Genomic DNA, 26,348 nt, shown 5'->3' on the forward strand with positions numbered 1-26,348 from the left:
CAGATTCACCCCCTCAGGGCCAAATTTACCCCCTCAGGACTCATATTTACACCCTTAGGCCTGGATTTACCCCTTTAGGCCCAGATTTACCCCCTTAGGCCCAGATTTCCACTTCCAGGACCCCGATTTAGGCCCCAAGGCCCCAGATTTAACCCCTCAGGGCTAAAATTCACCCTTCAGGACTCTCGTTTGCCCCCTTAGGCCCAAATTTACTCCTTTATGCTCAGACTGTGCCCCTCGGGGCCCAGATTTAACCCTTTAGGCCCTGATTTACCCCTCAGGGCCCAAATTTACCCCCCAGGACCCCGATTTCCCTGCTTAGGCCCAGATTTATCCCTTTAGGCCCAGATTTTCCCTCTCAGGGTCCAGATTTACCCCTCCGGGCCCTGATTTCACCCCTTAGGCCCAGTTTTACTCCCGTGGGGCTCAGATTTACGCTTCTAGGACCCCGATTTAGGCCCCAAGGCCCCAGATTTACACCCCAGACCCCAGATTTGCCCCCCCAGGGCCTGATTTACACCCCCCCAGGCCTCAGTTTTAACCCCTTCGGCCCCAACTTTACCCCAGGCCCCGCCCCTCGAGCCCTGATTGGCCGAGCAGCAGCTGTGCGTCCAGACGTGGCCTCTCATTGGCCAGCGAGGAGGAAGGGCTTTTGTATTCCCACCTTTCATTGGCTGGCGCTTTCCCGCCACTTGGGAAGCTACTGGGAGTGCGTGGGGGGGAACTGGGAGTCACTGGGAATACAAGTTGGTGTTTACTGGGAGCCAATGGGAGATACTGGGATCCACTGGGAGCATGGGGTGGGGACTGGGAGTCACTGGGAATACGAGAGGGCCGTTACTGGACATCACTGGGAGCCCTATAGATCCATTTAGATCGGTACAGAGCTTACAGACCAGTTCAAACCAGTACAGACCAGTAGGGAGCTCGACTGATCTGTTTGGTTGAGTAGACACCCTTACAGACCAGTATAGACCAGTAAGAAGTTCTACAAGCCTGCAGACTTTCTCTTGCCCTGACCAGTGTAGAGCAGTAGGGACCAGTTCGGACCAGCAGGGACCAGTTCGGACCAGCAGGGACCAGTTCGGACCAGTAAGAAGCTCTACGGACCAGCAGAGGTCTCGGCACATCCCCGAGCGGCCGGGCACCAGGACCCAGGGGCCTCCAGACTCCCCAGGGATTTATCCTCCTTTGATTTATCCCCCTCAAAACTGTTTTCCCTCAAGTGTCTGTGCTCCCTGCAGGAAACATCACAATTTTATCTCAAAAATCACAGTTTTTCACTCTTCCCCCCCAAAAAAAACCCTTGATTTTCCCTCTCAGAACACCCCAGTTTTTGTCAATAAATCCCCATTTATTCCCTCCCGTGAACCCGTTTTGCTCAGTTTTTCCTGAGAACTCATCAAAAGCTTTTCTTCAAAACGCTGTTTTATTATAAAAAACTCTCATAAAAAGTTTCTTTCAGTAAAAAAAACCTTCTTCCTGCACATGAAAAAACCCCAAACATTTTTTCCTCTCAGGAAACCCCCATTTTTTGCAAATCCCCTTTTTTTTTCCAAAAAAATGCTGCAAAACTGACTTTTTTAAATACCTTTTTCCCCTGGACCCCCAGTTTTTTCCTCACAATTCCCCATTTTCTACCAAAAGTTCCTTTTCCACTGTCAGAACCAAAGTGTTGGGGTGTCAGAGCCCAAATAGATCGGGGTGCCTGGTCACACTGGAACGGAGGGTGGGTTTTAGGGGCAGTGGGGGTTTGGAGGCAGTTTTTGGGGTGCAATGTTGGGGTCCCAGTTTTGGCGTCCCGTTTTTGGGGTCCAGTTTGGGGTCCCAGTTTTGGGGGTGCACTTCTCGGGCTGCAGTTTGGGGTCCCCCCCTCGCACGCTGTGTTTCTGTCTCTTCCAGAAGTGCCCAACGTCGGGGCGAGGTGCAGTTTTTGGGGTCTCTTTTTTTGGGGGTGCAGTTTTGGGGTTCAGGTTTTCGGGCACGGTTTTTGGGGTCCGTTTCGAGGGTGCAGTTTGGGGGTCCCCCCATTGTTACCCGTTGTGTTTCTGCCTCTTCCAGAAGCGTCGGACATCGGGGTGTCCCCCGGGCGTCACCACCAGCAGCCGCCGCGCCGGGTGCTCGAACAGCAGAACCCCCAGCGCCCGCGCCTGGTCCCGCAGCAGCGCGAAGTCCCCGGGGGACAGGAACTGGTTGTACAGCACCCCTGGGGACACGGGGACGTGAGGGGACACGCGTGTCGCCAACGGGGACAGCCACGGGTGAGTGCCACCTCCCCCCGGGAGACAGGGGCGCTTGTGCGGCACCCCTGGGGATATGGGTGTCACCGGGGGGGACTGGCACCTCTTCCCGGCGCTGGCACCTCCCTTTGGGGACATCAGGGACTGTCCCCTCCCTTTGGGGACCCGCCGGGGTTGTCACCCCCCTCAGGGACAGTCCCCTCCTCATGGGGACCTCACAAGACTGTCCCCTCCCCATGGGGACATCAGGGACTGTCCCCTCCCCTCGGGGACCTCAAGGATTGTCACCTCCCTTTGGGGACATCAGGGACAGCTCAGGGACCCCCAAGGCTACCACCCCCCGCCCCAAATGTCCCCCATTGGGGACACCAGTTCCCCCACACACCCTTGGGGACACCCTGGAGATGCCACCCCCCTCTTGGGGACAGCGGGTGACCCCAGGTGACGCAGGTGACAGCGCGGTGTCCCCTCACCCTCGGTGAAGCGCAGCCGGTCCCGCTCCAGCTCCCACAGCCGGATCTGGTCCGTGATGGTGGGCGGCAGCACCGGGCTCTGCAAGGGACCCAGGCGTCCGGGGGGGACCCAGGCGTCCGGGGGGACCCAGGCATCCGGGGGGACACCCCTCCCACCCACCATCAGGGGGACCCAGGCATCCGGGGGGGACCCAGGCGTGCAGGGAACACCCCTCCCACCCACCATCAGGGGGACCCAGGCGTCCGGGGGGGACCCAGGCGTGCAGGGAACACCCCTCCCACCCACCATCAGGGGGACCCAGGCGTCCGGGAGGGACCCAGGCATCCAGGCGGTGCCACCCACCTGCTTGGCCATGACAGGGTGTGCCCGGGTGCGCAGGAAGTGAATGATCTGGCGGGGGGGACATTAGTGGGGGACACCCTGATGTCCCCAGGGTCACCCCAGGGCCCCCCAGCCCCCTTGGCTGTGTCCCCCGCTATGTCTCCCCCATTGTGTCCCATGTCCCCCGATGACCCCCGTGTCCCCTGTGTGCCCCCATGTGACTTGTGTCCTTCCGTCATCTCCCTTATGTTTCCTGTGTCCCTTCCATGTCCCCCCATCTCTCCCCACACAGTGTCCCCCATGTCCCTCCCCCCTGTCCCCAGTGTCCCCCCCGCCATGTCCCCGGTGTCCCCACCTGGTCAGCGGTGATGCCGTTGGCGATGGCTGCCTGGACACTGTCCCTTGTCACCTGGGCCACCACCAGGTTGGGGAAGCGATAGAGCAGCTCGGAGAAGAGGGCGATGAGAGCGACCTGCAGCTCCGAGTCTGGGGACACAGGGCACGTGGGGACACGGGGGTCAGCACAGGTGGGGATGAACAACGGGGACACAAAGGGACAGAACGTGACGAGTGATCAGTGGAGGTGGGGGGGACGCCTGGGTCCCATGTCACCTCCCTGGGGACTTTTGGGGACATTTAGGGACAGACCAGTGTAGGCATAGATGCGGTAGTTGGTCTCGACGATGACGAAGCCGCGAGCGTCGGGCTCGGGGGGACACCCCGATGTCCCTGAGGCCAGCGCGATGGCCAAGCGTGTCGGGTAGAACCGGCGGGACTTGCGCTGCGGGGACACGGTGGGGACACGTTGGGGACAACGGGTGTGACAATGACCAGGGGGTGACGGGGATGAGGGACATGGCATCACAGACACAACCGTGGGGACTAGAATGAGCCCTGAGGGGCTCCTGCCACCCGCCGTGTCCCCTGACCCCCTCCTGTGTCACCCGCAGTGTCCCTCGCAGTGTCACCCAGAGTGTCACCCGCGGTGTCACCCGCTGTCACCTTCCTCTGGAAGACGAGCCCGAACTCGCGCAGGTGCTGCAGGAAGGTGAGCAGGGACTCGCTCATGGCCTCGGTGGAGTAATCCTGGGGACAGCCCAGTCAGCACCAGTTAGCACCAGTAACCTCCCGGTAACCCCCAGTAACCCCAGCCCTCGGTGGGGTGATCCTGGGGACAGCCCAGTTAGCACCAGTAGCCTCCCAGTAACATCACAGTAACCCCCCAGTAACAACCCACTCACCCCCAGTAACCCCAGCCCTCCATGGACTAATCCTGGTGACACCAAGTCCCAGTTAACCCCAGTTACTCCCCCAGTAACCCCCAGTTATCCCCCGCCCCTCCCCAGATCAATCCATGGTGGGGTTTTTTGGGGGTGGGAGGGGTCCCCTTCCCAAACACCTGGGTCCCCCCGGACGCCTGGGTCCCTGTACCTTGCCCAGGGTGGAGAAGCTGAGCTGGAACAGGAAGGACAGAATCTCCACCAGGTCCATCCCCCGCGCCTGGGGAGGGGGGGGGGCAGAGATTTAGGGGGGACCCTGCGGATTTGGGGGGGGTCCCGGTTTTGGGGACCCCCCCTGTTTTTTGGGGGGACCATCCCGGCCTCACCTCTGCCCCCTGCAGGTACTGGAGGATGAAATACCAGAGCTGGGCGGGGGTGTCGAGCAGCAGGAACTGGAACCCGGCCGAGGTGATGCAGGGGGCGTCCCCCCCCTCGCTGGGACCCCAAATTAGGGGGGGTCCCTAAACTTCAGGGGGGTGCTGGAAACTTGGGGGGGTCCCTAAACTTGGCGGGGGGGAGGCTGGAAACTGGGGGGGTGCCCAAAAGCAAGAGAGCCCCTAAAACTGAGGGCGCCCTGAAACTGAGAGGAGGTCCCTAAAACTTGAGGGGGATCCCTAAACTTGGGCAGGTCCCTAGAATTGGAGAGGGACCCTAAAACTGGAGGGGGGGCTGAAACTGAGGAGGGGTCCCCAAATCCCCCCAACCCCCTGGGGACCCCCTGAAACTCCCCTGAACCTTCTTGGGGACCCCAATTCCTCCCCACAACTCCCCCAAACCCCCTCAGGATCCCCCAACCCCCCCCGGGGAGCCCCCAAACCCCCCAGGATGCCCCCAAATCCCCCCTTAAAACACCCCAAACCTCCCCAGGACCCCCCCAAATTTCCCCCAGGACCCCCCCCAAGCCCCCCTAGTGGCCCCCAAAGACCCCCTGCCCACCCCAAAACCCTCCCTGGGGAGCCCCAAATTCCCCCAGTCCCCCACTCAGGAAGCCCCCAAATCCCCCCAGGGAGCCCCAAACCCCTTGGGAAACCCCCCCAAAATCCACCAAATTTCCCCCAGGGACCCCCAGGACTCCCCCAAACCCCTCGGGGACCCCCCGAAACCCCCCTGACCCCCCAAATTCCCCCCAAACCTCCTCATGAGCCCGGCCTGCACCAGCAGCTGCGCCAGGTCCTGGCTCACGGCCGCGCTGGGCGACCCCACCATGAAGTGCAGGATCACCTGGGATTTTGGGGTGAAAATGCCTGGATTTGGGGCCTGGGGGGTCTCCCCAGATTTGGGGGTTGTGTCCCCCCCATCGGATTTGGGGGGGATCTTGGGGTCCCCACCTCCCAGCGCTCCTCGGCATATCGATCCAGCGCCCGCACGTCCCGCGCGTGCCGGTCGGGGCCCAGCGGGCTCGTGGTGTCCCACCACGGGGACCCCCTGAAAAAGGGGTCCCTGTGTCACCTGGTGTCCCCCCCACGGTGTCCCCACCCCCCCCCGGGGGTCCCCATGTCACCCCCGGGGTCCCCAAACCCCCCCAGTGTCCCCAAAATCTCCCCCGGTGTCCCCACATCCCACCGGGGGACCCCCTAAAATGGGTCCCTGTGTGTCACCTGGTGTTCCCCCCAGTGTCTCCAACCCCCCCCGGGGTCCCCTCATCCTGCTGTCACCCCAAGTTCCCCCCATGTCACCCCATTGTCCCCCCACCCCATGTCCCGCGATGTCACCCCACTGTCCCCCCTCATTCCGTGTCCCCCCTTGTCCCCCATGTCCCCCGGTGCCACTGACCCCCCCAGCAGGGCCACGCGCAGGTTCAGCCGGAAGTTGGGGTGCAGAGCGACCCCCGGGAGCCCCCCGGGCAGCGTGTGGGGGTGCAGGAGCCGCAGGGCCTGCAGCGCCTCCTGGCTGTCAGTCTGGGCACTGCGGGACAGCACAGTGTCACCCCCCTGTGTGACACCCCCTGGGACCCCCCAAACCCTCCCAGTGACCCCAAAACCCCTGAGACTCCCCCAAACCCCCCTGCAGGGCCCGCAGCGCCCCCTGGCTGTCAGCCTGGGCAATGTGGGGACGCCACAGTGTCACCTCCCCCCTGTGACACCCCCAAACCCCTCCAGTGACCCCCAAACCCCTGTGACCCCCCAAACCCCTCCAGTGACCCCCAAACCCCTGTGACCCCCCAAACCCCTCCAGTGACCCCCAAACCCCTGTGACCCCCCAAACACTCCACTGACCCCCACCCCCCCACAGGGCCCGCAGCGCCCCCTGGCTGTCAGCTCAGGCACTGCGGACATAGGCGTGTCACCTCCCCCCTGGGACGCCCCCTGGGACCCCCAAGCCCCCTGGGACCCCCAAGCCCCCCCACCTCTCGTGCTCCTTCTTCACCCAGAGCCCCAGCGCCGCCTGGGGGAGGGGCAGCTCCAGGAACAGCAGCCGCAGCACCAGTGACTGGGCCAGGGGGGGCAGCTCCCTGGGGGGGGGGACAGTAAATACCCCCCCGAGCACCTCAAACCCCCATAACCACCCCAAAGCCCCCAGATCCCCCACAGCCCCCCTATAGCTCCCCCAAACCCCCACAGCACCAGCGACTGGGCCGGGGGGGCAGCTCCCTTTTTGGGGGGGACCGTGATTACCCCCCAGAGCCCCCCCGAACCCCCATGACCTCCCAGATCCCCCACACCCCCCACCACCCCCCCAAAACCCGCAGCTGTGGGTGCCCCTCTGTCCTACCACGGGGGGGAGCAGGGGGACGGGGGGGGTCGGGGTGCCCGGGGGGGTCGGGGTGCCCGGGGGGGTCGGGGTGCCCGGGGGGGTCTCTCACCGGAACACCGCCAGGCAGGGCGCCGGGTGCCCGTAGAGCCGGTCGAGCAGGGCGGGGCTGAGCCCCCGCAGGAACTGGTGCAGGTTCTGGCACTGCAGCTGCGCGCGCGGCGCCCGCGGGGCGGGGCCCTCCATGGCCCCCCCTGGCCCCCCAGTGTCACCGGTGTCCCCACGGTGTCCCCACGGTGTCCCCACGGTGTCCCCGCGCCACGTGGTGGCGCTGCCGGTGCCGCCCCCTCCGCCGCCAGGCCACGCCCCCTCCCGCCGCCCGGGTCACGTGACGAGGAGCGGTCACGTGGCGCGGCCCGCCCGCCATGGCGCCCCCGCGCGGGTTCGCGCCCCCAGCGCCGCCCCCCGGGGACCGCCCGGGTTGCCGGGGGGGGTCAGGCCCGGTGGGGCCTCCCAGGAGAGAGCGGGGAGCAGGTACGGGGAGCTGGGGGGACTGAGGGACACTGGGAAAGGGGCTGGGGGAACTGAAGGCAACTGGGAGGGACCCGGGGGGACTTAGAGAGCGGCTGGGGGGACGGGGAAGCAACTGGGAGAGGGGCTGAGGGACACTGGGAGGGGCTGGGGGGGACTGGGCGGGGGGACTGTGGGACCCTGGGGGGTTCCGCACTCACCTGGGCTCCGCAGGGCTCCTCCGGAGGACCGCTGGGCCATAGAGTGCGACTTCCGGTGAGCTGGAGGACCGCCGGGCCATAGAGCGCGGCTGCCGGGGGAACTGCCGGGCACTTCCGGGCGGCGCCAGGGCCGCGCTAATTAACATAATGAGCGGCTGGTGGCGCTAATTGCTAATGAGGTAACGGGGGGGCGGGGCGGGCTGTGCTGGGCGGTTACGGGAGGGCCCGTTATAACGTCAGTTATGAGTTTGCTTAGCTATTAGATTATTTAATTATTGCTGTTTAATTATGGGGATGGAGAAATGGGGAGACGGGGAGGGATGGAGGATGGGAGGAGGATGGAGGGGGGAGAGATGGAGGGAGGGGGATGCAGGATGGGGGGGTCGGGCCGGAGAATGGGGAGGGGTTGGAGAGATGGAGGATGGATGGGGGGGTGGGCTGGAGGATACAGGGTGAGGAGGATGGAGGATGGATGGGGGGTGGGCTGGAGGATGGATGGGGGGTGGGCTGGGGGGGTTGGATGGGGGTGGGATGGAGGATACAGGGTGAGGAGGATGGAGGATGGATGGGGGGGGGGCTGGGGGGGCTGGATGGGGGTGGGATGGAGGATACAGGGTGAGGAGGATGGAGGATGGATGGGGGGTGGGCTGGGGGGGCTGGATGGGGGTGGGATGGAGGATGGAGGATGGATGGGGGGGGGGCTGGAGCCCGTCGGGGGCGGCACTTCCTGGGTCAGCGGCGGCTCATCCGGCTCCGCCCGGGCGGCAGCGGCGGCTCCGAGCCGGGGAGCGAACGGGACCCAACCGGGGACCCGGGACCCCCCCAGGACCCCCCGTCCCTGCACCACATAGGAACCCCCAGAACTCTCTGGGATTTTCCGAAACCCCCAGGACCCCCCGGAGCCCCTGGAACCCCCCGGTCCCAAACCCTCTGGGGCCCCCCGGGACCCCCTGAACTCCCCACACCCCCAGGATCCCCAGAACCCCCTGGGTCCCCCCGGGACACCCTGCACCCCGGCTGCAGGTACCAGCTGTCCCAAGTTGGGGGGGACACCCCACTGGAACCCCTGGCGGGGTTGGGGGGTGAGGAGGCTCTGGGGGGGCCCCTGAACCCGGATTTCCCCCCAGGTGCTGCTGACGGCGACATGCAGGAGAGTTTCGAGGCGCTGATGCTGCTGGGTGAGACCTGCGGCCTCATCTTCATCCTCATGCTCCTCCTCATCATCATCTTCATCCTGATGTTCATCCTCATCATCATCCTCATCATCATCCTGTCCCCACCCTCGGCCCCTTCCACATCCTTATCTTCATTTGCACCTTCATCGTCATCCTTGTCCCATCCCGGTCGCCCTCTCCATCCTCATCCTCGCTCTCATCCTTATTCACGTCATCCTCATCATCATCCTTGTCCTCGTTCCTGTCTCCTGCATCGCTGTCTCCATCTCCACCCCCTTCTAGTGCCTCATCTTCATCCTCACCCTTGTCTTCATCCCTGTCGCCATCTTCCTCTTCCTCCCCGTCCAAACTCCAGAATTTCTTTTTATTCCCCGATTTGTGGTTTGCAGATTTCCCGCTGGCCCGTCCCCCGCTGGTGTCGCGGCTGGAGCCGCCCGAGGAGCTGGGGGTGCCCGACCCCAACGACGGCAAAGAGTGGGAGACGCTGCGGGTGGCGCTGACGGGTGAGGGACCCCGAAACCGGGCACCCCAAATCCCCCGTGCTGACCCCCTGTGTCTGTGCACCCCAAACCCCCCCACTGACCCCCTGTCCCTGTGCACCACAAACCCCCCCCCACTGACCCCCTGTCTATGCACCCCAAATCCCCCATCACTGACCCCCTGTCCCCCCAGATGCCGGTTCGAGCAGTGAACATGAGGACGATCCCGACCCCCCTGTCCCGGAGCTGTCGGGGCTGCACGTCGCCCTGTCCTGTGGGGGGGTGACCCTGGAGGGTTCCCCCCAAACCCCAGGGGCGCCCCCCGAGTGTCGGGGTCCCCGTGGGCGGGGCCGGGGGGGGCGACGGGCGGAGAAGCCGTTTCGGTGCCGGGACTGCGGCAAAAGCTTCACCCGCAGCTCCAACCGCAACGCGCACCAGCGGGGACACCGCGGGGACACGGGGGACAGGTACGTGGACACAGGGGGACAGGGGACATGGGGGACAGATAGGGGGACAGGGGACATGGGGGACAGATACAGAGACGGGGGGACAGGTGCAGGGATACCGGGGGAGAGGTATGGGGACATGGGGGGACATTTATGGGGACAGAGGACACGGGGACAGGTACAGGGACATGGAGGACAGGGGACATAGAGGGACAGTTCACATGCTTCTTGAGGTCCATGAGCAAAAGGGTTTTCGTTTTTTATAGCCCGGCCCAGTTGGGAAACGGTTTCATGGCAGAAAGATTTGGGCAATTTTGGGCCACGTTTCCTGTTTGTGGTGATGTCCCATGTCCTGTTCCCTGTCCCCTCTGTCCCGGGATGTCCCCCTGTCTGACATGTCCCTTGTCCCCTCACAGCCCCCAGGCCCGTCCCCGCCGTTGTCCCCAGCGCAAGACGATCCCCGTCCAGCCCCCGTTGGGCTGCACTGACTGCTCCAAGACCCTCGGTGACACCGTCCCCGCTGTCCCCAGTGTCCCCAACGTCCCGCCACGGCGCCGCGGTGACCGTCCCTTCTCCTGCGGTGACTGCGGCAAGAGCTTCAGCTACAGCTCCGCGTTCCTGCGGCACCGACGCGGCCACGGGGACGCGTCCCCAGCGTGTCCCCGCTGCGGGGTGACGTTCCCGGAGGCCGCGGAGCTGCGGCGGCACCTGCGGGGACACCGCGGGGACACTGCAGCCCCGTGTCCCCAGCGCGGCCACCTGGGATGAGTTTCGGGGGGAAACACGCGGGTTTTGGGGTTTCCGGGGAGCCGGCACAAGAGGAGCCGCGGTGGGGACGGACTCGAGGGGACGTTGTGCTTGTCCCATGTGTCGAACGGGGACACGTCACCAGGGACGTCCCCACGGGGACTCCGTGTCACTGTTTCCCCATTGGAGCTGTTGGGGACACCGGGGTTTGGGGACACCCCACATCAACTTTGTGCTGCCGTGGGGATGGCCTCGAGGGGACGTTTTGTTTGTCCCATGTGTCGAACGGGGACACGTCAGCAGGGACTCCATGTCACCCTGTCCCCGGTTGCAGCTATTGGGGACCCCAGAGGTTTGGGGACACCCCAAGTTGACTTTTGGGGACAGACTCACAGGGATGTTTTTCTTGTCCCACGCGCGGAACGGGGATGCGGCACTGGGGACGTCCCCACGGGGGTCGTGTCACTGTCTCTATTGGAGCTCTGGGGGGTGAGGGTTTGGGGACCCCCCCGCACCCCCTTGTCCGCTCTGTCATGGCCGTTGTGTCACTGGGGGGGACATCCTGAACGGGGCCCTGTGTGACGTGTGTCCCCCCCACCATGAGCACGAGGGGCCCAAACACAGAAAATTTGGCAGAAGTGAAGAAAAAAGAGTCGTTGTTTGCCGAGCGCCACCCCGCCCCGCTGCCCAAATGTGCAGCTTGGGGGGGTCCCTTTGCCCGCCCCCCCTCTGTGGGACCCCCCAAACCCTGAGGGACCCCCCCCCAGACCCCATGGCCCTCCCCAGCCCAGGTTTGGGGGTCGGGGGGGGGACACACGATCCTGCTGTGGGTCCCACTGAGGGGGGCGGGGGCACAAAGGGGAATGGGGGGGTCAAGCCGGGGCGGGAGCGGGTGGCGCAACGGGGATGCGAGACCGGGCGGCGGTGGCGGATGGGGGGTCAAGCCGGGGGGTGCCCTGGGGATCGGGGTCGGGGGGCGGTGGGGATGCGAATGGGGGGTCGGGGGGGCCGGGGGTCCGAGGCGGGGCCGGTTCCCCCCCGCCCCCGGGGGTTGAACTTCCTGGGTCAGCGGCGCCGCCGCCTCCATTGTCCGGGCGGGAGGAGCCGCCGGGCGGGGCCGCAGGTACCGGGGGGCGGTGGGAGAGACCGGGGGGAACGGGGGGGCTGGGAACGGGGGCCCGAGGGGAGGCGGGAGCGGGGGGCGGTGAGCGAGGCCGGGGGGGCGGTGAGACAGACCGGGGGGAACGGGAACGGGGGGCGGTGAGACCCGGGGGAGACCCCGGGGGGCTCGGGGGACAACGCGGGGCCGGTGTCCCCGCCCCTCCCCACTCGAGAATGGCTGAATTCGGGGTTTCTGCCCCAAAATCCAGCCCTGGGCTGAGCGGCGGCTGCGTCCTCGGGCCGGGGGGCCCCGGGGGGCGGGCACCCCCCAGGCGCCGTTCCAAGGGTCCTGGCGTGCTGGGCACCCCTGAGGCGACATTTCGGGGGGGGCGGGCGCTTCCCAGCGTGGCATTTTTGGGGCAAAACGGCTCAACTTTGTCTCTTCTGCTTGTCCCCACAGGCGAGGCCGGTGCAGCGACACCCCCGTCACCGGGACCCCCAGTCACCAGAGCCCCCCCCCCATTACCAGGACCCCCCATTGCAAGGCCCCCCCCCAATCCCCAGGACACCCCATCACCAGGATCCCCCCAGAACCCCCCCCATCGCCGGGACCCCCCATCGCCGGGACCCCCCAGCCCCCCCAGTCCCCATGTCCCCCAAACGCTGCCCCGAGCGCGGCCGCTCCCCGAAGCCCCCGGGGGTCCCGGCCCCCCCGGTGCCCCCCCCCTCGCCCCCCGCCCGGGGCCGCGGGGGCCGCAAGCGCAAGGACACGGTGGTTCGGCAGCGCGCAGCGCCCGGCGAGGACCCCAACATCTGCGTGGAGTGCGGCACGAGCTTCGCGCACAGCGCGGCGCTGGCGGCGCACCGGCGCGGACACCGCGGCGACGCCGGCGACGCCGGGGACGGGCCCTTCGCCTGCAGAGACTGCGGGAAGAGCTGCGGCGGCAGCGCCAACCTGCTGCGGCACCGGCGTGCGCACGCGGCCCCGCGGAGCTGCCGCGACTGCGGGAAGGAGGTGGGGGCGCCCGGGAACGGGCGCGGGCGGCTCTGGAGGAGACGGTGCCAAAAACAAAGATTTACGGGTTCAGGAGGTCGGAAAGCAAAGCGATTTACAGCTTTAGGAGGTCCAAAACCAGAGCGATTTAGAAGCGGGAGTTCCAAAACCAAAGTGGCTTACAGTTCTAGAACCCGGAGTTCTAAAACCAAAGTGGTTTACGGTTCTAGAACCGGGAGTTCTAAAACCAAAGTGGTTTACGGTTCTAGAACCAGGAGTTCTAAAACCAAAGTGGTTTACGGTTCTAGAACCGGGAGTTCTAAAGCCAAAGTGGTTTACGGTTCTAGAACTGGGAGTTCTAAAGCCAAAGTGGTTTACGGTTCTAGAACCGGGAGTTCCAAAACCAAAGTGGCTTACGGTTCTAGAACCGGGAGTTCCAAAACTAAAGTGGTTTACGGTTCTAGAACCGGGAGTTCTAAAACCAAAGTGGCTTACGGTTCTAGAACCAGGAGTTCTAAAGCCAAAGTGGTTTACAGTTCTAGAACCAGGAGTGCTAAAACCAAAGTGGTTTACGGTTCTAGAACCGGGAGTTCCAAAACCAAAGTGGTTTACGGTTCTAGAACCGGGAGTTCTAAAACTAAAGTGGTTTACGGTTCTAGAACCGGGAGTTCTAAAACCAAAGTGGCTTACGGTTCTAGAACACCAAAGTGCTTTACGGTTCTAGAACTGGGAGTTCTAAAACCAAAGTGGTTTACGGTTCTAGAACCGGGAGTTCCAAAACCAAAGTGGTTTACGGTTCTAGAACCAGGAGTTCTAAAACCAAAGTGGTTTACGGTTCTAGAACCGGGAGTTCTAAAGCCAAAGTGGTTTATGGTTCTAGAACTGGGAGCCAAATCAATTTATGGTTTTGGAAGTGAGAGTTCTAAACCCAAATCCTTGACGGTTTTAGGAGTTCTAAACCCAAATCCTTGACAGTTTTAGGAGTTCTGAACCCAAATCATTTACGGTTTTGGAGGCAAGGGTTCTAAGACCAAATTGATTTACGGTTTCAGACATGAGAGTTCTAAAACCAAAGCAATTTAAGGTTTTTAGAAGCAAGAATTCTAAAACCAAAGCAATTTGTGGTTTTGGAAGTGTGAGTTCTAAACCCAAATCCTTGACGGTTTTAGGAGTTCTAAACCCAAATCGTTGACGGTTTTGGAGCTGCTCGTGCCCCTTTGCGCCATCACCTGCAGGAACCCCCAGCGATCCCAGACTCTGCTTTTTTTCCACGCAGAATGTTCAGATTCCCCACATTTCCACAAAATCCTCGGCCTGTGCGTCGTTTCCCTCCGTTATTCGGCTCGTAACCAAAACCCAACCAATGAACCGTCCCTGGCGCTGGTGGCGCCGCCTCGTTTCCTGTTCTTGGGTCTTAACGAATCTCAAAAAACACCGTTCTTGGGACTTAAGGCCTACAAATTGCCCAGCACCTCTGAACTTTATTCTTAGTAGCTTAGTAAATGCCCCAAATCTACGACCCTTATTTGTACAGACTTTATTTTATTACTAATTGCTGATTTTAGGTACCGACCCCCTTATTCATATAGACTTATTTTATTACTCAATGCTGATTTTATATTTTATTCGTATAGACTCTATTATTTGCTGATTTTAGGTCTCGACCCCCTTATTCTCATAGACTTTATTTTATGACTGATCACTGATTTAAGGTATTGACCAACTTGTTTTATGACTAAATGCCGATTTTAGGTACCAGCTCCCTTATTTGTATATCTTATCTTATTACTGATTCCTGGTGTTAGGTCTTGACCCCTTTGTTTGTATAGACTTTGTTTTATTACTAATCTCTGATTTTCGGTGTCAACCCCCTTATTTGCATAGACTTATTTGGTGGCTAAATGCCGATTTCAGGCATCAACTGACTTATTTGATGACTAATTGCTGATTTTAGGTATCAACCAACTTATTTTATTACTAAATGCTGATTTTAGGTCTCGACCCCCTTATTCGTGTAGACTTATTTTACAACTAAATGCCAATTTTAATTATCGACCGACTTATTTTATGACTAATTGCTGATTTTAGGTATCAACCCTGCTATTCGCGTAGACTTATTTTATTACTGATTTCTGATTTTAGGTATCAACTGACTTATTTTGTGAACTAAATGCTGATTTCAGGTCTCAATCCCCTCGTTCCCATGGACTTTATTTGATGACTAAATGCTGATTTTAGGTATCAATTGACTTATTTTATTACTAATTGCTGATTTCAGGTCTCGACCCCCTTAATCCTATAGACTTATTTTGTGACTAATTGCTGATTTTAGGTATCGACCTCCTTAATCGTATAGACTTATTTTGTGATTAAACGCTGATTTTAGGTATCGACCCCCTTAATCGTATAGACTTATTTTGTGACTAATTGCTGATTTTAGGTACTGACCAACTTACTTTGTGACTAATTGCTGATTTCAGGTCTCAATCCCCTCATTCCCATGGACTTTATTTGATGACTAATTGCTGATTTTAGGTATCAACTGACTTATTTTGTGACTAAATGCTGATTTCAGGTCTTGACCCCCTTAATCGTATAGACTTATTTTGTGACTAATGGCTGATTTTAGGTATCAACTGACTTATTTTGTGACTAATTGCTGATTTCAGGTCTCAATCCCCTCGTTCCCATGGACTTTATTTGATGACTAATTGCTGATTTTAGGTATCAACTGACTTATTTTATTACTAATTGCTGATTTCAGGTCTCGACCCCCTTAATCCTATAGACTTATTTTGTGACTAATTGCTGATTTCAGGTCTCGACCCCCTTAATCGTACAGCCTTATTTTGTGACTGCACGCTGATTTCGGGGCTCGGCCCCCTCGTTCGCACAGACTTTATTTGGTGACGAAATGGCGATTTCAGGTACCAAGTGACTCACCCCGTGTCCCCGGCTGTTCCAGGTCTCGCCTGGCGTCCCCAGCGTCCCGGTGGCCGCGCGTCCCCGCGGGCCGAGGCCGTTCAAGTGCGTCGACTGCGGGAAGAGCTTCTCCCCGGCCGGGCCCCCGCCGGGGCGGCGCTGGCGCCAGAAGGAGAAGGCGCCGAAATCGGCCGCGGGGCTCCCGGGCACCAACACGTGTGGCGAGTGCTGGCAGAGCTTCAGCCAGAACTCAGACCTGGTGAAGCACATGCGCATCCACACGGGCGAGAAGCCGTACGCCTGCGCGCACTGCGGCAAGCGCTTCAACGTCAGCTCCAACCTCATCCGCCACCGCCGCATCCACACCGGCGAGCGGCCCTACGGCTGCGCCGACTGCGGCAAGAGCTTCACCGACAAGTCCACGCTGACCCAGCACCGGCGCGTGCACACGGGCGAGCGGCCGTACGCCTGCGCGCACTGCGGGAAGGGCTTCAGCCGCAGCTCGCACCACAAGCGGCACCAGCGGACGCACGCGGGGCAGGGCCCGGGCGCCATCTTGGGGCTCTGCGCCTTCCCCCGCCAGCCCTGCTAAAACGGGATTTGGGGGGACGCTCCTCCGTGGTGGGTGGAGGTGGCCGTTCGGGGGGGGCGGGGAGGAGGGTGGGGTGGGGTAGGATCTGTAGGGACCCCCCCAGAAACGTGGGGGGGTGCGCTGGGTGTGAGGAGCTGGAGCACGTCCACACCCACCAAGGTGGTCTCACTCCGGTTTCGCTGTAGAACGGTTTAATACACACACACACACACAAAAAAAAAAAATTAGAATACTGATTATTTCTGCTTGGTGGTTCTTGTCGTTATTCCCCCTTTTTTGTCTGTGTTGTGCGTGTGTTTTGTTTTATTTTGTTGGTGGGACGGAGCAGGAGCCACAGGGATCCCCTCAAAATGGCAGCCAGACCCATTGGGTACCCATCACAATGCCATCGTTCCTGCTTTAAAAAGCGATTTTTCTGTGGGGTGTTATGGCTGAGGGGACAAACAGCCAAAAGAAGAGGCTTTTCCGCTTAGTATTTCTGTGCTTTGGTTTATTTTTTTGTTTTCTGGCACCGAAATATGGAGGTGTCTGCTCTGCACCCCCCGCCACGGGCTGGGCCCCGGCGCCACCGTGGGGCTCTGCGCCTTCCCCACAGCCCTGCTGAAACGGGGGTGGGGGACCCCCCGTCACGGTGGGTGGAGGTGGCAGTTCTGGGGGGTGGGAAGGGGGAGGATCTGTAGGGACCCCCCAAAAATGGGGGGTTGAGCTGGGTGTGAGGAGCTGGAGCCACATCTGTGACACCAAGACACTCTTGTTCTCGCTCTGGTTTCACTGTAGAATGGTTTGACACACACACACACACACACAAATTAGAATAATTATTATTTCTGCTTGTCATTATTCCCCCTTTTTCATCTGGGGTTTTTTGGGGTGCGGGTTGAGCCGGGTGTGAGGAGCTGGAGCACGTCCGTGCCCACCACAATTACCACCCCAAAAAGCCCCTAAAAAAATTCGGGGGGTGGGGGGGTAATTTTGGGGTGTACCCCCCCCATTATCACCCCAAAACCCCTCAAAAAAATCCGGGGGGGGGTGGTGGTTTTGGGGTGCTGCCCCCCCCCTTTTTACCTCCCCCAACATCTACACCACGAGCCGGGATTTCCCCTGTGCCCCACAGAATTGGGGGGGGAGGTGTCCCTGTTCAATCCCCCGCCCCAGACTCAATCTTGGGGGTCACACGATTCCCCCCCTCCCCCTTTTTGGGGTGCCCCCCCCAAATAAAAAAAATCAGAGGGAAGTCAAAGCATTTATGGGTCACAACATTGAGGCGCAAAAATAAACACGCTACGAGGGGGTTGCAGCGATTCTGCCGTTTTGGGGGGTTTAATGGGAATTTGGGGGAGGTTTGGGGTGCCGGGGGGGGCAGGGGGTGCATGGGGGGGCGGGGGGCCCCCCCAAATGGCTCAGGCCTTGCCCTGCGCCCGCTGCAGCTCCTGCTGCAGCCGCCCCAGCGTCTCGCGCTGCTGCTCCGAGCGCCGCTCCAGCTCCTGCATCTGCTGCTCGTAGCGTTTGCTGCCAAAAAAAGGGGGTTCAGGGTGGGAATAAACCCCCAAATCCCTCCGATTTAACCCCCCCCAGCACCTACATCTCACCGGTGATATAGTCCAGGCGCTTCCCCACTGTGGTTTTGGCTTCGTCCATCTCTTGCTTCACCAAAACCGGCCCCATCAGCTTGAAAATAGTGTTGGTGGTGTCCAGCAGGTCCAGCTCCTGGTTTTGGGAGGGCCCCGGGGGGGTTTTGGGGTGTCAGCGGGGTGTTTTTAGGGTGGTTTTGGGGGGTTGTGGGGTCACCCACCTCCTTGACGATGGTGTTTTCCGTCAGCTGCGCCTCCAGTTTCTGCCGTGCGGACACCGAGCGGCTCAGGTCTGGGGGGGACACAGAAAAGGGGGTTCACCCCGACATGGGGGTTCGGGGGGGGGAATGGGGCAATGGGGGGCAGGAATTTGGGGTCCAAGGGGGGGTTATGGGGTGCGGGGGGGGGTTAGGGGGTCCATGGGGGGGTTTTGGGGGTGCAAGAGGGGTGCGGGGGGGCACAGGAGGAGTTTTGGGGGTGCAGGGGTGGCTTTTGGGCTGCAGGACGGGATTTAGGGGTGTGTGGAGGGTTGGGGGATGCAAGGGGGTGTTTTGGGGGTGCAAGGGGGTGTTGGGGGCCCGTGGGGTGTGGGGTCCCTGGGGGTTTTTGGGGGGCACGTACCCTTCTGCAGCTGCTGGTATTTCTCCAGCTCTCCCTGCAGCTTCTTCTGGATCTGCTCCGCCATGGGGGGCTGGGGGAGCAGGGGGGTTGGGGGACCCCCCAAAACCCCAGGAGCCCCATGGGGATCCCCTGCTCCCCACAGAGCCCCCCAAACCCCGCAGACACCCCCCAGACACCCCCAAACCCCAGAGAACCCCCCGGGGAACCCCCCAGAGCCCCCTCCACCCCCCACACCCCCATAAACCCCTCCAGACCCCCTCAAGTGCCCCCCCAGAACCCCAAACCCTATAAGGTCCCCCCAGACACCCTCCGTCGCCATAAAGCGCCCCCAGGGCCCCCCAGACCATCCAGCCCCCCCCCCAGATCCCTCCCGGACCCCCCAGACCATCCAGGCCCCCCCCAGATCCCTCCCGGACCCCCCAGACCATCCAGGGCCCCCCAGACGTCCCCAGGACCCCCCAGACCCCCCCGGACCTTCTCCGTTCTCCTCCCGCCGGAACCGGCTCTGGCTCCGCCCCCAGCCGCCCACGTGACGCGCAGCGGCTCCGCCCCTTCCGCCCCGCGCCTGCGCACCCCGGTCCCCTCCCACGCCCAGCCCGTCGCCCCGCCCTCTCTGCGCCAAGACCACGCCCTTTGTCCCGCCCCGCTATCGCCGCGCCCCCTTCGGGATTCAAGCCACGCCCCCAAACCAACACCACACCCCCGCGCCCCCTCGACCAATCCCCACTCCCCTCCGCCGAGACCACGCCCCTATCCGTCTCCCCGCCCCACTCGCTCCCTTGGCCCCGCCCCCCGGAGCGGCGCGCACGCGCGGTCCTACCGCCCCTCCGCTCCGCCGCGTTTGGACTTCGCACCTCCGGGTGTCCCCGCGGTGTCCCCTTGGCGGGGGGGGGACACGGGGAGGGGACACCCCCCGGTGAGGATGTGGCGGCGCCGGCGCTGGCGGGGGGCGGGGCGCTGGGCGGGGCGGGGGGCGGTGCTGGCGCTGGCGCTGCTGGGGCTGGGGCTGGGGGGGGCCGGGGGGGGCGAGGAGCTGCTGGCGGCGGCGCTGGCGGCCTGGGAGGAGCGGGGGGGGGACGGGGGGGACCCGGCAGGGGGTGCAAACGGGGCGGGGTTTGCAAAAATGGCGTTTGCGGACGGTGCAAACCGTGCGGGGTTTGCAAACGCGGGGTTTGTGAATGGTGCGAATGCTGCAGGCTTTGCAAACACAGCGTTTGCAGACAATGCGATAGTTGCAAACGGCGCGATATTTGCAAACAACGCGAACCTTGTGGACGGTGCAGACTTCGCACACGCTGCAGCACTTGCAGACACTGGGATTCTTGCCGACGCCTCCGTGCCCCCTCGGCTCCTCCCGCCCCCCCCGCCCTGCGGCGCCCCCGCCCCGTTCCTCCTGGTCCTGGTCCCCAGCGCCCCCTCCCACGCCGCCCAGCGCCAGGCGGTGCGGGACACGTGGGGGGGCGACCCCCGCCCGGGGGGGCTCAGCGCCCGCACCCTGTTCGTGCTGGGGGTCCCGGGGGGGCCGGCGGAGCAGGCGGCGCTGGTGGCCGAGCGGCGGCGGCACGGGGACCTGCTGCAGGGACCCTTCGGTGACACCTACGCCAACCTGACCCTCAAGACGCTGCTGCTGCTGCGCTGGGCGGCCACACGCTGCCCCGGCTCCCGCTTCGTGCTCAAGGCCGACGACGACGTGTTCGTCAACCTGCCCGCGCTAACGAGGCACCTGCAGTCACGGCCGCGGCCCCGCCGGCTCTACCTGGGCCGGGTGCACTGGTGGGTGCGCCCAGAGCGGGACCCCCGCGCCCGCCACCACGTCCCGGTCACCGCGTACCCCGGCGCCGCATTCCCCCCGTACTGCAGCGGCACCGCGTACGTGCTGTCCCGCGAGGCCGTGCTGGCCGTGCTGGCGGCCGCCCCACACGTCCCGCTGGTCGCCCCCGAGGACGTGTGGGTCGGGCTGTGCGCCTGGCGGGCCGGTGTGTCCCCGCGGCACTCGGCGCGCATGGCAGGGGCGACGCGGTTCCCCCCCGACCGCTGCTGCCTGGGGGAGCTGCTGTTCAGTGCCCACCAGCTGCAGCCCCCGGAGCTGCGCGGGGTGTGGGCGCTGCTGCGCGGGGACGGGGGGGCATGCGGGGCCGTGCAGCGGGCGCTGGGGCTGCTGCGCTGCCGGGCCCTGGCGGCTGCACAGTGGCTCTGGGAGTGACAAAGCGGGGACAGCGCAAGGGGCTGCGGGAGTCCCGGAGTGCAGCGTCTGGGAGGAGCGGCCCCGGTGAAGCGGGGACAAGGACGTTGCATGATGCTGCACAGGCTTAAGGAGCTGCAGCCACGCCAGGATGCAGCATCTGGGAGGAGCAGCCCCAGTGCAGCGAGGACAAGGATGGTGCACGAGGTTGCACGTGTTTAAGGGGCTGCAGCAGCTCTGGGATGCGGCGTGATGAAGACATAGCCCTGGTGCAACGGGGACAAGGACGTCGCACACATTCTCGAAGAGCTGCAGCAGTCCCAGCTGGGATGCACCGTTGCAGTGTGATAATGACACAGCCCTGGTGCAATGGGGACAGCGAAGCTGCACAAATTTGAGGAGCTGCAGCAGCCCCGGGATGCAGCGTGATGGAGACTCAGCCCCGGTGCAACAAGGATGAAGATGTTGCACATGTTTGAGGAGCTGCAGCAGCCCCGGGATGCAGCGTGATGGAGACTCAGCCCCGGTGCAACAAGGATGAAGATGTTGCACACGTTTGAGGAGCTGCAGCAGCCCCGGGATGCAGCGTGATGGAGACTCAGCCCCGGTGCAACAAGGATGAAGATGTTGCAGCAGCCCCGGGATGCAGCGTGATGGAGACTCAGCCCCGGTGCAACAAGGATGAAGATGTTGCACACGTTTGAGGAGCTGCAGCAGCCCCGGGATGCCGCGTTGCAGCTGCAGCAGCTCTGGGATGCACCGTTGGCAGCGGGATGAAGACCCAGCCCCGGTGCAACGGGGACAAGGACATCGCGCGGCGCCGCACCATCCCCAGGTGTGACGGTGACAAAGGCACCGCAGGGACAAGGACACTGCATGGTGACAATGACGTCACATGGCGCTGGCAGCCACCGCAGTGTCCCTGTCCCTGTCCCCGCTGCAATAAACCCCCCGGGGCTGGTGACACCGCAGTGGCTCTTGGCTTGGGGGAGGATGGGGACATGAGGGGCTTTAATGGGGGGGCTGGGGACCCCCAGGGTCGGGGGGACACGTTGGGGACCCCCATGGTGGGGGGGACACATCCATTGGGGATCCCTATAGTGGGGAGGGGACCCCAGGGACCCCCATAGTTGGGGGGGGGTACACTGACACACTGGGGACCCCCATATTGGAGGAGGACACACCAGGGACCCCAAAGTTGGGGGGGACGCACTGAGGACCCCAAAGTGGGGACACACACACTGAGGACCCCCATGGTGGGTGGTGGGGGGGACATTGTGGGGAACCTCCCCACATTTATTTCCGGAAGCGCTCGAGTGCCCCCCGTTTCTTGGGGGGGGTGGGGGCCCCCCCTTTCTTCCCCTCCCCCCCCTTTTTCTCACGCTGCTCCACCTTCTGCCGGATGGCGGCCTGGGGGGGGGACACACAAAATAAGGTGGGGACCCCCCCAAAAAGCTGCATGTTGGGGTTCAGGGGGGTCCCCGCACTCACCCGCAGCTGCTCATGGGCCACCTGGCGCTTGCGGCGCTGGGGGTCGCTGCCCTTGACCCTGCGGCGCGGCTTGAACTTGACCTTGGCCTGGGGGTCAAAGCCCTGGGGAAGCCCCAGGGGGGTCAGGGGCGGTTTGGGTGGATCTGGGCGGGATCAGGGGGGCTTGGGGGGGTCGGACACCCCCAGATTTGGGGAGGTGTCTCCCAGTACCAGGCGCTGGATTCGCTCCTCCCGCTTCTGCTCCAAACTGGTTTTGTCCACGTGGCCCAACTGGGAGGGGTCGAGGGTCAGGAGCTCGGCCGGGATCTAGGGGGGAGAAATTGGGGGTCAGCAGTGGTTTGGGGGGGTCAGGACCAATTTGGGGGGGTCAGGAGTCATTTTGGGGGGGGCCAGCATCTGATTTGGGGGGTCAGGAATGATCTAGGGGGTCAGCAGCACTTCGGGACCCCCTCAAGATTGTGGGCCCCCCCCAGCAGTTTTGGGGGGGGCGGTCACCAACGCTTTGGTGTGGGGGGTCCCCACACTCTGCCCCCCCTCACCATCCTTTTGGGAGGTCCCATCCCTTTGGGGACTCAACCCCAGACTCAGCCCCCCCCCCATTTTTGGGGTGCCCTCCCCCATTTACCTTTTCCAGCAGCGCCTTCACCTCCCACTCCTGGCGCTGCCGGCGGCTCCGATACGGATTCAGCTCCAGCGCATCGAAATTCGCCTCCCCCGCCCCTGAAAATGGGGAAAAAAAAGGGAGTTTTGGTTTTTTGGGGGTTTTTTTGGGGTGGGGGTTCAGGGTTCGGGGGGGTCCCCACTCACCTGGCACCAGGAGGCTGCTGAACCCCCCGCCGTGCCCCACCCCCAGCACGTCCTCCAGGGGGCAGAAGCGCAGGGCGTGGGGGGGGCAGGGGGGGCGGTGACACAGGAAGGGCCGGGGGGGGCCCTCCCCCACCCCCCGGAACACCTGGGGGGAAACAGTGAGTTTGGGGAATGGGGAAGTGGGGTTTGGGGGAGGAATTGGGGTTTGCGGGGGCTGCTCCTTCCCCACCCCCTCATACCCCTTTTTGGGGGGGAAAAACGGCAATTTTGGGGTTGGGGAGGCCCCGGGGGGGTGTTACCGTGATCTGGTCCCCGCAGGCGGCCGCCAGCAGCCCCCGCTGGCTGAAATGCAGGTGCCCGGCGCCCAGCGGCAGCACCAGCTCCGCCAGCGCCCGCCACGTCCGCACGTCCCACACACGCAGCTGTCTGTCCGTCCCCGCCGACGCCATGTACCTGTGCGGGGTGGGGGACATAGGGACGGCGGTGACACCCAAAAAAAGCCCCAGAAAAGTGAAAAAAAAAAAAAAACAAAAAAACAAAAAATGGGAGTTTTGCTCACGTGCCGGTGGGGTCGATGGCGAGCGCCCGCACGGCCCCGCGGTGACACAACAGCCGCACCAGCGGCTCCGGCACCGAGGGACACCAGAGTGTCACCGTCCCTGGGGACAACAACATGGTTCAAGGCAAGGCCAAGGTCGCGGGGACACGGATTTGGGGTATTTTGGGGAGTTTTTACCGTTGCTGTGGCCCAGGTGCACGATGGCGTTTGCTGGGTTCTGCGCCATCACGCTCAGGCGGCCGCCGCGGGTGGCGAGTGCGGCCACCTCCTGCCCCACCGAAATGTCCAGATATTGCAGAAAACCCGTCGCGTTCTGCCAAAAAAACCTGCAATTTTGGAACCCCCCCGGAAGGGCAATGACCCCTCCTTGCTGCTACATGGGGGACCCCGGCGTCTGGGGGGAACCCAGGCGTTCAGGGAGGGACCAGAGGGGCAGCCAAGAGGCAGCAGAATAACAGATATTACCCCAAATCTGCCTTTTTCTGCACAAATCAAACGCGGGGGACACTCGGCAACCCCCGCACAAGCTGGGTGCCCCCCTCCCCCACCCCACAGGGGACCCAGGCATCCGGAGGAGGACCCAGGTGTCCAGGGAGAGGAGGTGGAAGGGCAGATATTGCCCAAAATCTGCATTTTTCTGTGCAAATCAAAGGCAGGGGACACTCCGGACCCCCCCCACCAAGCCAGGTGACCCCCACACAGGGGACCCAGGTGTCCGGGACCTACGGCAGTGGCCAGGAGCAGGTGGAAGGGCAGGAACTGCAGGCGCAGGACCCCAGGGAAGCGCTTGAGGCAGTTGAGCTCCAGCCCCTGGTTGTCGTAGACGTGGAGCCAGCGGCGCTGGGCAACGGCAACGAGAGATTCGGTGTGCAGCCACCTGCGGGACACGGGACATGGGGACACCTGGGGACGTGGGGGGACACGTGGGGACACGGGGAGGGTGGGGATATGTCCCCTGTTCCCTGTATCCCCAACATGTCCCCAGCTCCCCGATGTGTCCCCAGCTCCCCGTGTCCCCCACGTCCCCAGCTCCCCGTGTCATGCACGTGTCTCCATGTCCCCCCGTGTCCTCCCGATGTGTTCCCCCCATGTCCCCGTGTCACTCACGCCACATCGGCCACGCTCTCCATGACGTTGATCTCGCACATCAGCCGCTTCGTCCCCCACTCCAGGGCGGCCACGTGTCCCCTCCGGCCGCCCAGCAGCAGGTGCCTGGGGACAGCGGGGACAGCGGGTGACACAGGGTGACAGGGAAGTGACACGGGGGGGGACACCCCGGCCCGGCCCCACTCACCGCCCATCACGCGTGTAATCCACCCGGTATGGCCCGAACTGCTCTAGTTTCAGCTCAAAGTGCTGTAGAAAAACGGGGTGAGATGCCCCAAATCGGTGTCACCCCCGCCCCCAAAGTGTCCCCAGGTGTCACCTTGGCAGCGCTGGCGATGTCCACGGCCTCGGCGATGTCCCTTTGGGTGACGGTGCAGGTGTCCTCACCGGGGTCAGCTTCCAGAAACCTGGGGGTGAGAGAACATGGGGGTGACACGGGGGTGACACGGGGGTGACTCGGGGGTGACACGGGGGTGACACGGGGGTGACACGCTGACCCACCCCGGCTCCTGTGGCAGCAGCAGCTCGGCTCTCGCCGCCCCCTCGGCCGCCGCCTCCTCCCGCTGCTCCCAGAGCTTCAGCTGCCGGCGCAGCCGCGGGCGGGCGGCCCTGGGCTGGGGGACACGGGGTGAGCGGGGACCCCGCCACCCCCAGGGCCCCCCAGTATCTCCCATCCCCCCCAGGCCCCTCTGGACCCCCCAAATCCCCCCAATCTCTGTGTCCCCCCCCAGCTGCTCCTTTCCCAGGGGACCCCAATCTCTGCCCCCTCAATCCCCTCAAAACACCCTAATTTCTCCCCCCCATCCCTCCAATTTCTTCCCCCCCCAAGTGCCCCCATCGCCCCCCAATCTCCTCCCCAGCCCCCCAAATCCTGCCAAGACTCCCCCAATGTTTCCCCCCATCTCCAGCCCCCCAAGTCCCCCCCTGGCCCCCCCACCCCCCAGGACCCTGTTGTGTCCCTCCCCACCCAGGACCCCCCGTTCCCCCCTCACCGCTTTCTCCTTCGCCCCCCGCAGGAACCGCTTCACTCGGGGCCGGGCCAGGGGAGCGGGGCCGGGAAACGGGTCCTTGCGCTGCGGCGACACGGAGCTGGGACCGGGAACCGGGACCCCGGGACCCCCGGAACCGCGACCGCCCCCCTCCCGCCGCCCCGCTCACCCCGGACACGCCGCCCGCCTCCCCCCGCTCCCGGCCCCGCTCGGCGGCCGCGGGGCCCGGCCCGGCCCGGAGCCGCCGGGGGACGGAGCGGGACCGGCCGCCGCTCGCTGCCGCCGCCATCCGCCGCCACGTGTGGCGCCCGCCCGCCTCTTCCGGCGCTGTAGCCAATGGGAGAGCGGCGAGGGCGACGTCGCTGCCAATCAGAACGCGGCGGCGCGGCGGAAGGGCGAGGCCGGCGGCGCCATATTGGTGTTTGGCAGGGGAGGCGTTGGGGAAAGCGGTGCCGCCATGTCGGTTGAGGGCGGCGTGGAGGGGCGGTGAGAGCGGCCATGTTTGTTGAGGGCAGGCAGGGGTGGGAACCGGCACCGCCATCTTTGCTGCGGGCAGCACGTGAGCAAGGGGGCGCGGCTTGCATGAGCGGGGGCGTGGCTTGCACACGGCGGCCACGCGCCCTGCCCAGCGCACCCCAAAGCCCCTTGCACGAGGGCTCATCCTTGTGCAAGAACGCACCCTTGTGCAAAGTCCTCGTGAGAGGCCCCATCCTTGTCCCAAACCCCGTCCCTGTGCAAAGCCTCATCCTCACATGAGGACTTGCCCTCGTGCAAGGCCACTTCCTCGTGCAAAGTCCTCGCACGAGGCGCCACCCTCGTGCAAAGCCC

At 63.3% G+C, this 26,348-nt stretch overlaps 6 protein-coding genes across 9 annotated transcripts; 3 read left to right on the plus strand and 3 right to left on the minus strand.

Moving 5' to 3' along the window:
• Nucleotides 1-1,428: 1,428 nt before the first annotated feature.
• On the minus strand, nt 1,429-7,790 carry GTF2H4 (general transcription factor IIH subunit 4). Its single transcript, XM_065654801.1, has 14 exons — nt 7,738-7,790; nt 7,119-7,260; nt 6,663-6,767; nt 6,089-6,220; nt 5,644-5,740; nt 5,448-5,536; nt 4,642-4,750; nt 4,467-4,535; nt 4,038-4,121; nt 3,684-3,816; nt 3,391-3,521; nt 3,057-3,104; nt 2,714-2,792; nt 1,429-2,206 (listed from the first exon to the last, which is right to left on the minus strand). Exons 1-14 carry the CDS (start codon nt 7,775-7,777, stop codon nt 2,034-2,036), a joined length of 1,431 nt encoding a protein of 476 aa, XP_065510873.1. The 5' UTR covers nt 7,778-7,790; the 3' UTR covers nt 1,429-2,033.
• Nucleotides 7,381-11,252, plus strand: LOC136000835 (zinc finger protein 316-like). Of its 4 annotated transcripts, none has more exons than XM_065654830.1 (7): nt 7,381-7,540; nt 7,751-7,916; nt 8,564-8,760; nt 8,865-8,915; nt 9,302-9,415; nt 9,585-9,858; nt 10,254-11,252. In XM_065654830.1, exons 4-7 carry the CDS (start codon nt 8,882-8,884, stop codon nt 10,603-10,605), a joined length of 774 nt encoding a protein of 257 aa, XP_065510902.1. In that variant the 5' UTR covers nt 7,381-7,540; nt 7,751-7,916; nt 8,564-8,760; nt 8,865-8,881; the 3' UTR covers nt 10,606-11,252. The 4 variants fall into 4 exon arrangements, with proteins under 4 accessions (XP_065510902.1, XP_065510903.1, XP_065510905.1 ...); XM_065654831.1 differs by having other exon boundaries at nt 8,589-8,760; XM_065654833.1 differs by having other exon boundaries at nt 8,628-8,760.
• A 323-nt stretch (nt 11,253-11,575) lies between these two features.
• On the plus strand, nt 11,576-16,201 carry LOC136000763 (zinc finger protein 696-like). Its single transcript, XM_065654719.1, has 3 exons — nt 11,576-11,707; nt 12,146-12,700; nt 15,645-16,201. Exons 1-3 carry the CDS (start codon nt 11,576-11,578, stop codon nt 16,191-16,193), a joined length of 1,236 nt encoding a protein of 411 aa, XP_065510791.1. The 3' UTR covers nt 16,194-16,201.
• Nucleotides 16,202-17,423: 1,222 nt separating this feature from the next.
• PFDN6 (prefoldin subunit 6) lies at nt 17,424-18,931 on the minus strand. Its single transcript, XM_065654843.1, has 5 exons — nt 18,860-18,931; nt 18,386-18,455; nt 17,986-18,056; nt 17,776-17,900; nt 17,424-17,702 (listed from the first exon to the last, which is right to left on the minus strand). Exons 2-5 carry the CDS (start codon nt 18,447-18,449, stop codon nt 17,594-17,596), a joined length of 369 nt encoding a protein of 122 aa, XP_065510915.1. The 5' UTR covers nt 18,450-18,455; nt 18,860-18,931; the 3' UTR covers nt 17,424-17,593.
• Nucleotides 18,932-19,495: 564 nt separating this feature from the next.
• Nucleotides 19,496-21,523, plus strand: B3GALT4 (beta-1,3-galactosyltransferase 4). The gene has a single exon (XM_065654814.1). It carries the CDS (start codon nt 19,509-19,511, stop codon nt 20,586-20,588), a length of 1,080 nt encoding a protein of 359 aa, XP_065510886.1. The 5' UTR covers nt 19,496-19,508; the 3' UTR covers nt 20,589-21,523.
• Nucleotides 21,524-21,828: 305 nt separating this feature from the next.
• WDR46 (WD repeat domain 46) lies at nt 21,829-26,061 on the minus strand. The gene is made up of 15 exons (XM_065654720.1): nt 25,690-26,061; nt 25,524-25,604; nt 25,033-25,145; nt 24,851-24,938; nt 24,719-24,780; nt 24,532-24,636; nt 24,151-24,301; nt 23,602-23,737; nt 23,425-23,524; nt 23,165-23,318; nt 22,866-23,010; nt 22,684-22,778; nt 22,269-22,364; nt 22,059-22,160; nt 21,829-21,977 (listed from the first exon to the last, which is right to left on the minus strand). Exons 1-15 carry the CDS (start codon nt 26,059-26,061, stop codon nt 21,864-21,866), a joined length of 1,914 nt encoding a protein of 637 aa, XP_065510792.1. The 3' UTR covers nt 21,829-21,863.
• Nucleotides 26,062-26,348: the final 287 nt, after the last annotated feature.

Source organism: Caloenas nicobarica, chromosome 35 (assembly GCF_036013445.1).
Source record: "Caloenas nicobarica isolate bCalNic1 chromosome 35, bCalNic1.hap1, whole genome shotgun sequence".
Classification (NCBI taxonomy): domain Eukaryota; kingdom Metazoa; phylum Chordata; class Aves; order Columbiformes; family Columbidae; genus Caloenas; species Caloenas nicobarica.

Bases quoted from the DNA above. Each gene is read 5' to 3' on its own strand.
- WDR46 (XM_065654720.1), bottom strand. From the start codon at position 26,061: ATGGCGGTGCCGGTTCCCACCCCTGCCTGCCCTCAACAAACATGGCCG. The intron at 25,146-25,523 runs GTGAGGGGGGAA...CGTGTCCCCCAG, and splicing joins GGGGGGCGAAGGAGAAAGCG to CCCAGGGCCGCCCGCCCGCG. The intron at 24,939-25,032 runs GTGGGTCAGCGT...TCTCACCCCCAG, and splicing joins CTGCTGCCACAGGAGCCGGG to GTTTCTGGAAGCTGACCCCG.
- GTF2H4 (XM_065654801.1), bottom strand. From the start codon at position 7,777: ATGGCCCAGCGGTCCTCCGGAGGAGCCCTGCGGAGCCCAG. The intron at 6,221-6,662 runs GTGGGGGGGCTT...GCTGTCCCGCAG, and splicing joins GTGAAGAAGGAGCACGAGAG to TGCCCAGACTGACAGCCAGG. The intron at 2,793-3,056 runs GTGGGTGGCACC...GGTCCCTTGCAG, and splicing joins ACCCTGTCATGGCCAAGCAG to AGCCCGGTGCTGCCGCCCAC.
- B3GALT4 (XM_065654814.1), top strand. From the start codon at position 19,509: ATGGCGTTTGCGGACGGTGCAAACCGTGCGGGGTTTGCAAACGCGGGG.
- PFDN6 (XM_065654843.1), bottom strand. From the start codon at position 18,449: ATGGCGGAGCAGATCCAGAAGAAGCTGCAGGGAGAGCTGGAGAAATAC. The intron at 17,901-17,985 runs GTGGGTGACCCC...TCCCAAAACCAG, and splicing joins AAAACACCATCGTCAAGGAG to GAGCTGGACCTGCTGGACAC. The intron at 17,703-17,775 runs GTAGGTGCTGGG...TTTTTTTGGCAG, and splicing joins GACTATATCACCGGTGAGAT to CAAACGCTACGAGCAGCAGA.
- LOC136000763 (XM_065654719.1), top strand. From the start codon at position 11,576: ATGGGGGGTCGGGGGGGCCGGGGGTCCGAGGCGGGGCCGGTTCCCCCC. The intron at 11,708-12,145 runs GTACCGGGGGGC...TTGTCCCCACAG, and splicing joins GCCGCCGGGCGGGGCCGCAG to GCGAGGCCGGTGCAGCGACA. The intron at 12,701-15,644 runs GTGGGGGCGCCC...CGGCTGTTCCAG, and splicing joins GCCGCGACTGCGGGAAGGAG to GTCTCGCCTGGCGTCCCCAG.
- LOC136000835 (XM_065654830.1), top strand. From the start codon at position 8,882: ATGCAGGAGAGTTTCGAGGCGCTGATGCTGCTGG. The intron at 9,416-9,584 runs GTGAGGGACCCC...CTGTCCCCCCAG, and splicing joins GCTGCGGGTGGCGCTGACGG to ATGCCGGTTCGAGCAGTGAA. The intron at 9,859-10,253 runs GTACGTGGACAC...GTCCCCTCACAG, and splicing joins CGCGGGGACACGGGGGACAG to CCCCCAGGCCCGTCCCCGCC.